The sequence below is a fragment of the Natrix helvetica genome (assembly GCF_964273705.1).
Source record: "Natrix helvetica genome assembly, chromosome: 4".
NCBI lineage: Eukaryota > Metazoa > Chordata > Lepidosauria > Squamata > Natricidae > Natrix > Natrix helvetica.
Genome location: NC_138550.1, coordinates 136,509,020 through 136,521,172, shown reverse-complemented (window position 1 = coordinate 136,521,172; position 12,153 = coordinate 136,509,020). Strand labels below are relative to the sequence as shown.

General features: G+C 34.9%; 1 protein-coding gene across 11 annotated transcripts in view; it reads right to left on the bottom strand.

The window, feature by feature from the left end:
- The window catches only part of ZFHX4 (zinc finger homeobox 4), a 155,569-nt gene that overhangs the window by 115,385 nt on the left and 28,031 nt on the right, over positions 1–12,153 (bottom strand). For all 11 annotated transcript variants that reach the window (XM_081951574.1, XM_081951584.1, XM_081951575.1 and 8 more), the window contains one exon: positions 11,535–12,037. In XM_081951574.1, the coding sequence (XP_081807700.1) occupies positions 11,535–12,037 (503 nt within the window). The remainder of the gene's footprint in view (positions 1–11,534; positions 12,038–12,153) is intronic.

Genomic DNA, 12,153 nt, shown 5'->3' with positions numbered 1-12,153 from the left:
TACTGGACTCTCACCACAGGGGTTTTGAATTTTTTAATTTGCAAAAAAATTGGAGGTTACTATTTTAAAAAAATTCTTTTCATCTTGGATCAAAATATCTATTTTTTTCTGCTTCAATGTTTTTTGCTTCTTGGCTAAATTTCATAGAGCAACAATGCATCAGATTACAGACAAGCAAGGGTGTCCGATTTCCAGAAAAAGTAACATGCATTTTTAGTTGAAAATTTATTTTAAAAGTTTGAGGAAACGATGATGGCTATGTAAAATATTTAGGAGCTTGCAGTGGTGGGTTCCTACCGGTTCGGACCAGTTCAGCTGAACCGGCAGTGGTTTGGCGACCTGGATCGCTGGAACCGGCAATGACCCAGGCCTGCCACGTCCCCAAACCACTTCTCGTTTTTTTTGCTTCTGCACATGTGCAGAACAATTTTTATTGTAGTGTGTGTGCACACAGTGTGTATCAAGTGCATGCATGTGCACATAGCATGCATCAAGTGTGTGCGCCCATGCACAGCACCCCCACAAGCGAACCAGCAGTAGTGTCTGCCAGAACCCACCACTGACTGCATATAGTTCTAGGTAAGTTAGATTCATAAAAGGAATGTGATTGAAAAACTGCAGACCTGTTGGAAATCCTAAAAAGAGATATGGACTATACCAGTGGTGGGCAACCTTTTTTTTCAACTGAGCCAAATCTCGCCAAAACCACGATTGAAATTTATTTGGAGAGCCGCATTTTTAAAACCGAAAATACATAGGATGGTACACTGTTTTTAGTTTCAATAAGTTTTTATTGAGAATATTCTGCACGCAAGTATCCACATAGGTCGGGAGGATACAAATAACACAACTAATAAAACAAAAACTTTAGAACGATATTATTTATCGATAATGTTAAATTCCGTAAAATTTGCCTTACAATGTAGAGAAAATTACATCCTGACAATGACTGACAAAGTCACAACCACTAATGTGAACATTGGCCTTGCATTTCCTTGGATAGTTTGAGTAAGTCAGGTTTGTATGTTATTGATTTTAATTTCATCTCTCTCTCCCACTTTCTTTCTTTTTTTCTTTTTCTTTCTCTCTCTCTCTCTCTGGCTCTTTGAATCTCTCTCCCTCCCTCCCTCTCTGTCTCCCTCTGTCATTTTCTCTGGGTGTCTATCTGTCTGTCTCTCTCTCTGTATCTCTCTCTCTCTCTCCTCCTTCCCCCATCTCTGTCACTCTGTGTGTGTGTGTGTCTGTCTGTCTCTCACTCTGTGTGTGTGTGTGTGTCTGTCTCTCCCTCTGTCTCTCTCCCCTCCCTTCCTCTCTCTCTGTCACTCTGTGTATGTGGGTGTGTCTGTCTCTCACTCATTCACTTAATCACTCACTCTGTGTGTGTCTCTCTCTCTGTCTGTCTATCTTTCTCTCCCTCCCTCCCCCTCTCTGTCTCTCTGTGTGTGTGTGTGTGTGTCTGTCAGTCTCTCTCTGATTCCCTCCCTCACTCCCTCTCTCTGTTCCTCTCTGTCTGTCTGTCTCATTCACACACACACACACACACACACACACACACTGTGGTCACCTTGCTGAGTGTGTTTCAAATGTGATTGGAACACTCAACAAGGTGACCACAGTGTGTGTGTGTGTGAATGAGACAGACAGACAAAGAGAGGGAGTGAGAGAGGGAATCAGAGAGAGACTGACAGAGACGAATCAGAGACGTACTTTTAGCTACCTGGCAGCGGCGTTTTGCCTTGGGGGGCTCCTCAGAACTTCCCAAGACTTCGGAGGGAAGTTTACAGCCCTCCCTCGGAACGCTTCGGAGGGAAGCTTTTGCAAAAGCCCGGGCGATTGACAACAAGTCTCCCAGGCTGTAATTTTCCAAGCTGTGCGCACGCGCCTGTTTTCCACGGCGTGGAGCAGCGGCGAGATTCTGCGCAGCAAGCGATGATTCCAGGGGCCATCCGGGAAGATGAGGAACGCGAGGGGGGACCCTGCCCCCCCACTGATGGCCCCCGGAATCATCGCTCGCCGCCCAGAATGTCGCCGCTGCTCCACGCCATGGAAAACAAGCGCGCGCGTACAGCTCGGCAAATTACAGCCTGGGAGACTTGTCACTCGCCCGGGCTTTTGAAGAAGCTTCCCTCCGAAGCCCGAGAGGAGGGAGGGGTGCGGGCGCCCGGCACACAGAAGAGCCGCATTAAAATGTGTAAAGAGCCACATTTGGCTCGCGAGCCGCGGCTTGCCGACCACTGGACTATACAGATGTAGAACTAACTGAACCATTTGCATGTCTCTCTCTGAAGTTCAAGCCTGCATTCTTTTACAATAGCAGAACTCTGTCTGAATGGAAACGTGACAAATTGTTTTTTCTTAAGAGGACTGAAAGACATTGGGAATGGATTTTTCACATTCAAAAAAGGAACGACTTTCATCTAGATTTTGTTGGGAAGATAGACCAGCAATAGAGACTCAATTTCTTATATATAGTCAACAATTATATATAAATAAGATATTGTATTAAGGAATGTATATATTTGATCCAGGACAAATTACTGTTATCTCTTGGGAAGATTTGGATTAGATAAGATGCTGTGATAAATTTTCTATCAGTTGATAACAATAACAGTTTGTTAACAGATAGTTTCGAAGTTTTAATCTTGCCTTTTTAATTATTATTGTACCTACTGTTAACTATTTTGCCATTAATATTGTATATATGAATAATAGATCAATGATTTGGAAATAAATTTAGTAGTTTAATCTTTTCTGGGCCTGTTTCACAAAAGGTGGCTTAATATTGTAATAATGTCTTAATCAGCATTCAACTAGGCAAGATAATGTGTGCATATGCACCCTTTTCAATGTTTTGTTTGTTTTGTGTTTTGTCTTTAATTTGTTGGAGTGTTGTATATTGATTTTTTGAATAAAATAGTTTTTTTAAAAAAGTTAAAATCCAACCATTGACACACACAGTAGAAATTTTAGCCCATATACAACAATGTATTTTTGCCTAGAAAAATGTGCTACGATAGCAATAAAATGGTAAAATCATAAACGCTAATGGAATTGAAATGCAAAATGGTTAAAGCAACAGATGACAAATACCTGGACATTTTACAGTTAAATAACCTCAAGCACAAATACACTAATATTAGCAATTTTCTTTGGAGGCATTATTTATTAAAGACAAAACTGAACAGTAGAAGCTCCCTTCCATGCCACTGTTACCTAGGTCCTATTTGTAATACTATATACACTGTTGGATTTATTAAGTGGTCACAAGCTCAATTGGGTTCGGATTAGAAAACAAGAAAACTGATGACTATTCACTATGCATAACATCCTGTAGTGAGTGATACTAATAGATTATACCTTCTGCAGAAATGGAGGCAGAGTTTGACTTTAGGTCAAACAAATTGTCAAAGAATAAAAACATGCATTGGTAGATTGTATAAAAAAAAGTCAAGAACAAGCATTGATGCATATTAAAATTTGGAATTTACTGGATGTGCAGGAGAGGTGTGAATATTGAAATGGTGTAATAAAATCACAAAGAGAATGCTGGCAAAGAAAAGTATTACATGCTTAACTTATATAAAAGATTGAGGGGAAAGTGGATAAAGATAAAACCTCAAAATGACTTACAACTGGAATATTAGAAAAAGAAACTGAAGGCTTGCTTTTGGCTGTACAAGAGGAAGCTATTTGAATCAATCCAATGAGGACCAAAATTGAAAGATCATCAAATCATGCAAAGTGCAAATTGTACAAAAAAACAGAAGAAGCAATAGATCATATACTGCATTAGGCTTGGGAAAATGGTTGTACAAACTAATTATAAATAACACAGTTGCCAAAATGATTCACTGAAACGTCTGTAAAAAATATTGTGTACTAGTAATGAAAAAATGTTGAGATCATACAGTTGAAAAAGTAGTTAAAATGAGCAAACATTGTGGTATTTCACAATACAAATGGATAAAATCTTGATTCATAACACACTAGACAAATGTGGTTGAAAAGAATTCAGTGTAGATAATTGATGTGGCAATACCAGAAGATAAAAAATTGGAAAAGACAGCAAAGTATCAAGATCTGAAAACTGAAACTGAAAGATTATGGCATGAACCGGCCTTGGTGGTTCTTGGGAAAACTTCAATGTGTATGAAGACCAACACCAGCTAAAGAACTTGAAGCTGTGACTTCACATTGTTGTGAACAGATAATAATAAACCTACCTACTTCAATATAATAGCAGACTATTAAAATATTTCTTAGTTCTATAAGTCATATAAAAATAAAATAATAAATAGAATTACATTCAGACTAAAATTATTATGTCTTAAACCTCTTTTATAGGTGAAATAATATATTTCAGAAACTGCATATAAACAATAAGCAAAGAATAAGTTTAATCTAAACAAGTACAAAAATGTTTAAAATCATGTTTTGATGCTTAAATGTACTCAAACTTTCCAATTTCCTTTTGCATGCTCATTTGTACGCAAATAAGAACAACAGTTCAATAACTGGAATTGCACATATCTATGATATTTGATTTTAAAATTTAAATGTTATTGAAATGGAAACAATGAGGCTCTGTTAAATCTATATTGATCACATTTTATTATAAATTTTAATTTTAATTGCTTGTATAATTACATTTAAATGAATTATCTGGTTCCCTCAAATAAAATGAATGTTGGCTCTGATTTTCAGCTAATGTCTGAACCAACATTTTGTTCCTTACATCCAAAGTCACTTGGTTGAGTTGGGAGGGTATAAAAATTGAATAAATAAATAAATAAAATAAAGCAAAACAATCACTGGGTATACTTTGAATGGCTTTTCCTTATTATTTCTTACATGTTTTTCCAAATCCATTTTTTTTAACTCTGATGCTTTTAGGTATAATATGAATAATGAGAAAATGCAAGTTGTCACTGAAGGAATTAGTAGTAGCACTCATAAGTAAGGAACAATAAATTAATACAATATCTTTGGCTAATTTAAAATACAAATATGCAAACATTCGTAGGGAAGCCAGATAGATTCTTCTGCTTCACTAAAGACAGAATGCAAAATTTGTGAAATTAAGCTTTCTGCTTTGAATCAGACTTGAAGAGCTAAAATTCTTCCTTCCTTCCAAAGGCAAAGGAATTTTAGTTGTTGAACTGAATGGCAGGTGCCAAATGGTATTTATATTTCCTGCTGAAGATGCTAGCTCACAGGCCAACCAGTTGCCCATGAAAATTCTTAGCCCCAAGTGACCCAAAGACTGACTATAAATCTATCCCCTAAAATACAGTCAATGCTCCATTTGTTCTTCCAGCCTTTCCGTATGTAATGTTAAACATTTTATTATAATCTACTTACATTGAAATCTTTTAAGGCTGGTAGCAATAATTTGTTGACAAAATGAAGGATTATGGTAAACTTTTGTTTAAAATAAACACATTACAGGGTCAGCATCACCCAAGGGAATGTCACTTAAGGAGAGGATTATGCAATTATATTGCATTTAACAAGAGGAATGAATCAAAGATATAAAAACAGATGGGAAAAAAGGTACTAAATTAAAGCTTTAAAAAAAAGGTTACAAAACAGTGCAGCTTGCCATCATGTAGTTAGATCCATTTTAATAATTATATTTGCCCTAAACTGGAAATTATTCAAATTACTACAACTGCAAAACTTGGTAGCTAGAATAATGTCTGGCAATGGACTATCAGCTTTGTATTTTACTGTATATCCTGACTTCCAGTTTGTTTTTCAGCCCAATTCAAGATCCAGGTTTTGACTAATAAAGCCCTGAAGATCTTAATGCTAATCTTTTTTTATATATATATGGCTCTCTAGGATCATCTTCAGAAATGCTTTTACAATGACACCTGTAAGGGATTCAAGAGTATCAATAGCATCCATAGATATGCTGTTGGTATTACTTTACAACATGTCATTGTATGCCTCATTATTATCTCATTTGTGTCCATGTATATCATTAGCATATTATGCAATTCTAATTGCTTGCATAATTAAAATTAAATGAATCATCTGGATTCCCTCAGATAAAATGAATTTATGGCATTGTTTCCAGCTGATGTCTGAACCAATATTTTGCTTCTTATATCCAAAGTCCACTCAAAGAGTTCAATCAAAGTTGACAATTTACTTGGTTGTCACCAAGGCCAGAAGATGGACAATATAGCATACTTTCTTCAGAATTACATACATTGAATTGGAAGCATGACAGATTTCAATACCATTTAGGGATATTTCAAGTCAATGTTTTTAATTTCTTTTTTTTCATCCTTCTAATTTTTATTTTTATTTTGAAAATACCGATATGCAAATGGTTAGAGAAGTTGTCATTAAATGCAAGCTTGGCTTATCAATAAGGCCCTTTGTGATGATAATTACAGATTACTTGGAGGAGAACCATATTTCAGGGATTTCTAAAACTGCAGAGGATAAAGCATAATTGGTGGGAAAGAGATAACCTAGTAAAAGCTAGTGAAGACTAAGTTGAATATTCTGAATATCATGGCCAGAAAGTTTGAAAGCAAATGTTGCTTCCCTTTGGACTTGGGGGGATTAAAAGGCGGAGAAAGATTTAATAGTTTTGGAAGTATGTATAGCAAAAACTGACTTCTGTGATGAATAAGTTCTCCCTAGGCTAAGATTGATACTGTGATATATTTGACTCTCTATTACTATGGTGATGCTAAATTAACTCAGAGAAATCTTACCAACTGGGGAGCTTATGCTAGTGATTTATACATACTTTTAACAAATAATAAATAAATGATATGTTATATTTTTTTAAAGGACCAAACATTCCTGATATGGTCAAAGAGCCATTTCACATATCTCAAAATTTGCATTTCTATATGCATAAATTACCATTAAGTTCTATGCCGATACAATGGTGTTATCGTTTAAATTTACTCCATTAAAATTAGGACTCTTAATTCATAGCTTCCCATTAAACTCACAAAATTTACATTTTATTCATTACCCAAGTAATCAAAACATGCAAGAATAATGCTGGTCATAATTGATCAGCATTTGTTAATCAATTAAAAATGATATGATCGAGAGATTATATGTGTGCCTGTTATAAGCTTTCTTACTGCTTCTGTGCAGGTGGATGATACCATATGCCACGTAGAAGTTCAGCGGTCTGCATTACAGACAAGGCCTTTAATAAATTCCATTCACTTTCTTGGCAAGCAAGTAGTTGCTTGTATTGGAGCTGCTGGGAAGGCATATGGCTTACAAACCACAGCTTTGCTATACATATACAAGTGCACACTTTCTCATAAATAACCAATACTTATTTAGCTTGATCTTGATTATCGTTTTGGAATGCTCTAATTCAGCCTTAGACAAATGAGAAGCAAGTATTTTTCAAGGACAATTCTAGCTGAAATTCTCTCTAAAGGATCAAAGCAAAACATGCTTAGTAGCAATGAATACAGCTTTGTTCCCTCAGCTACCAGTAGCCATAGACATAAAAATAGTGTGCTTCTAAATACTGATGGAAAGATCATCAACACTTTTTGCTTTGAGTTTTCTTCCAGGATATCATGGCCCACATGTTTTTTACTATAAAACATGAAAGAAAAGGTGTTGCTCTGGTCAAATGAAAATAAAGTTTACTAGTTTGTGTCTCAGCTTTAAGCAGGGCAAATTCTGCCAAAGACATTAAACAACATCTGCAAAACAGATTTTCATTAAATTCATTGGTTAAAAGCTAAGTTCTTAGGCAGATGATGCCTTAGAACTAACCTTTCACCTTGAATTAGAATTAGGCCACTCAACTTTTCTAGTTTTAAAAAATAAATAAAACTTAAGGGTAAAACTAATGCTAATGTTAATGGTATTATGAATCTATTATATTATATTGAATTTTGTTATTTATTCTTGTCACTGCAGAATATCTACTATTGTACTGTCATCTATGTATTACACAAGTCTCATTGACTTTGATGGCACCTACTTCAAAGTAACTGTCCTTAATCTATATTTTTTACAAATGAGATTAAATATTGGTTTGTCATATTAGGCAACTAACTGTACAAATTACCTTTTTATTCAACAGAGAGAAATGTTTTAATACTTGATTAGCTTCCATTTTTACATCATCCCTTATCCATATTCAAGCAGTTTTGATGCTTGTTTCCTCAAAGCAATTTATACACTTAGAAATGCATACAGCCATGCATCTAAGGTACATAGCTCTAGATGGCAAATATATAATATATATAACCCATTAAAATAGTAAAATATGGTACAAAAACCAAATAAGCATGTCATAATTTGTTCCACTTTTATAAAATGAACAAATATATTGGGTCTCCTATAAAGCTTATGTAAAAACAGCTGAAATATCAAGAGGGTTGATCCAAATCTTGGGGAGAGGGGGAGGGGAGAGGTGTTGTGACAGAGAACATGTTGTGAAAGAGAACTTGGACCCACTAGTGTAAGAAAGGGGATCACCAGAGTGTATCTATCCTGTCAGATCTGCTGGACCAGGTAGGTAGAAGCCCTTTCTATAATACCCATTTAATAGCAATACAGTTGTGAGGATTCCAATTATTTTCCTTCAATAAAAATGCATTTTATTATTGCTATATTTTAAGACTGACAAAAAATAATGTATTAGCTAGACAGCAGAATACATTTTCTTTGCCAGTCCACTTCATTATCAGATTGGCCTATTTACTTCAGATCACAAGTTAGGACTTTTAAATAAACCAAAATAGAAGGGATATTGAAGAATTTAGTTAAGGAACTGGGGAAAAACTATTGCAAAAATAGCATTCTGTTCTAATATTTCAGAGTTTTGATGAAGGTTTGCATGATTTTATGATTTTACAATTTGGAAGCTCTAAATTAACTGATTAAATCCTAGGGAAATGTAACTATTAATCTATGACAGTATGACTTTATGTATTCAGTATCTGTTTGTTTGTATTTGTTTATTTAAGAGGAAGAAGACAAGACCTTTCCACCAACAAAATTAATCCTCCCTCCCTACACCAGTATTACTCTTGTGTATTTAATGAATTTTCTTTCATTTTCATTTTTAAAAATTGCAAAATCCCCTTTCAGAGTTTTACTCCAGGAATTACACAGAAAGCAGAACATTTCTCTGCCACAAAAGAAAAACATGTTATTCCTATCATCTCATTGCTTTGATAGACAATACTGTAAAATTATTAGAGTTTTGAATAAAAACTTCCTCTATTTTTTGAATAAACTCTCTGTATGAGTATTAAATCCATACATAACCAAAATACAGCACCCATGTATGAAAGATTTAGATCTTAACAGTTTGCAATGACACAAAATAGAAAATGCTAGGTCAACTAACCTTTGATAATTCAAAAGTGGACACAATTATAAGTTACTTTAAATTGTACTAGCTCTGTATCTATTCTATATATGATCACTGCTTTGAATTAGAGAAGGAGAAAGATATTTTTTAAAAAAAAGCAAGATATGAAACATAAGAACCTAATGATATGATAGCTCAATATATAGCTGTAGTACAAATATTCCAATGCCATTGTAATTTAAAAGGTTACTTTCTAAGGATTGTCTTCATATTCGCTACTTAAATATAGGGTTTCCTGCCTAAGCAGAGAAGACCTCCAAGGTCCATTCCAACTCTGTTATTCTATTCTATTCTATTCTATTCTATTCTATTCTATTCTATTATTCTGTAAATAAACTAGTTAAATTACAAATTTCAAAAAGTACAAAAATATGACACTTTTAATTTCTTATATGTTTTTATTGTTTACATTTAAGGGAGTGACAACTACTTGACTGCCTTGCAAGACTTTTTGTAGCTTTATTATGGATAAAGTGATGTTATGTTTAATATTATGGGTACGGAAGTAAATTAAAAGTAGCATTTATAAATATGGAGGTGCCTTCTTTCTTGAAAAGAACCACTTGCTTCTAAAACATGTAATTACTAAGAAAGATTTCTAAACACATACTGAAAAATTAAATGGCATCAGGTGCCATATCTGTAAATTTGTCTTCTGATTCTAGATATCTAGAAACTTTTCTATGAAATCATCCCCCTTGCAGAGTTTGAAGGCCAGTGGAAAGCTAAAGTTCTATTGTATCAGAAGTTGAAGGCAGTAGCAGTTACCAATATGTTTAACAGTCTGCCTCCAAGGAAATAAATTTCATCATATGTAATAGTAGCAGGTCAACACAAAAGGCTGAATGCGGATACTAAGCAAAAGGCTAAAGGCCACATATTTTCAGAAGAATTTTTTGCACAGAGGGAGGAAGAGAAAGGAAAAGAAGTGGGAATGACAGCTTTTCCTTATAAAATTCAAATAAAAAATATATTCATTCCTTTGTACTTTAAAAACCTGGTTTCAGCTACCTGTCTAACATCATAATTTATGCACAGTTAAGGTTTTTTTTTACTAGCCTTTGTGGGGAGAAAATTGCTTACAGAACTATTCACCTATTTTATTTTGTGTGCAATTTACAATAGGATTTGAGATAAAACATACATTATTTTTCAACAACTGATTTAGTCGATAAATATCAATATTTGCATTATTTAGTACTACTTTATAAATTAGACGTACAATTTTCCTTATGTCTTATTTAGATTTAGCTATATGGCTGCCTATCTCAAAACAGTGATTCTGTACATGGCCAATCTTTTAGTATTCTGAACTGGATAAATGTTTTGAACAAAACGTTCAGATAAAGAAATAAAAAACACCTTAGACAAATGATAAATTTGGAATGCAGAAATGAATATGCACAACCCCATAAAGTGAACCAATAAAACATTACTAAAAACATTATCCAACAATTAAAATTTAGAAGCCTAATGGTATCTTGGGTTCATTCACCCTGACAGAGTCAAAGCATTTTCTTCCAGGCTTCAAAACAATGAATTTACCTTTATGCTGACACTTTCTACATCACACCTTTTAATGGTTCTTTTTTTTTGGGGGGGGGGGTAAGGCTTAGAAAAAGAAATAGACAAAAGATAATACACCGTACTTGTAAATCTTATAATAAAAACATAGTTCACTGGTGTACGTTTTCAATAGATACTGAAGTCACAGGCTTTGGTTGAAATGATTTATGATTAATCCGTAGCATGAAGCTGTAGTATTTTTTTATATACAATAGCAAACAACTGTCATTTCAAATATGTGAAAGCTTTTGTAGTTTACAATTGGACTAATTAGGTACATGATGTCTTTAATTTAACAATTTCACCTAAATTCTATGTACACATATTTAGGGATAATACTCAAGTAACTCATTAGGATTTACTTCTGAATATGGATGCAAAGGATTGTGCTGATAATAGAACTGTAAAGATTGATTAAATAAACAAAGAGATACCGTAATATTTTCAAGATGCCACTTTTGAGGTGGCAGACTATTTTTTCTTACTTTTTAAAAAAATTTGCAGATCTATCAACCTTTCCTTTTCTCCCCTATCATTTTCCACAATTTACTGGCAGTTGAAAGTACTGGTAGGTCCTTACCTTGTAAAGTCTCCAGGCTGCCTCATGCCTGTGATTGGTGGTGTGTAAGCGCAATTTATCCACACTGTTGGTGTAGTAGTCACAAGCATTACATTTCAGGTGAACTGGGTTGCCAATGGCAATGCACTTCAGCCTCCACTCGTTCGTTTTTCCTCCTTCCTTAATATGTGCCACCAGTTGATATTTCTGCATGTGTTTGTCAGTCTTGCAGTGGAGCTGGAAGTTGGCTTTGAGCTGTGTGTTGTAGTTACACAGCTTGCATTGGTATATGTCTCCAATTACAGCCCTCCACTCCTCTTCAGGGAGAGAACGTTCACTGCTCACATGCACACTTAGGGCCTCCAAGCTGTCAGAGGTGAATTTGTTGCAAACAGCACACTGGAATAACTTCAGCGCTGGGTCACTGATATAAGGTGACAGCTCTCCTGCAGTAAGGAGGGACAGGTCATCACCCATTAGCTGACCACTGGCAAGCCGGATTTCAGGTGGCAGCTCATTATTTACTACAGGGGAAAAAATTAAAAGGGAAAGTAAAGACCAGAAAACATAAGAGAGTTTGCGCGTGCACATAGACACACACATGCACACTGGAATCTATAACTAAAGCCTTGACAAGGGA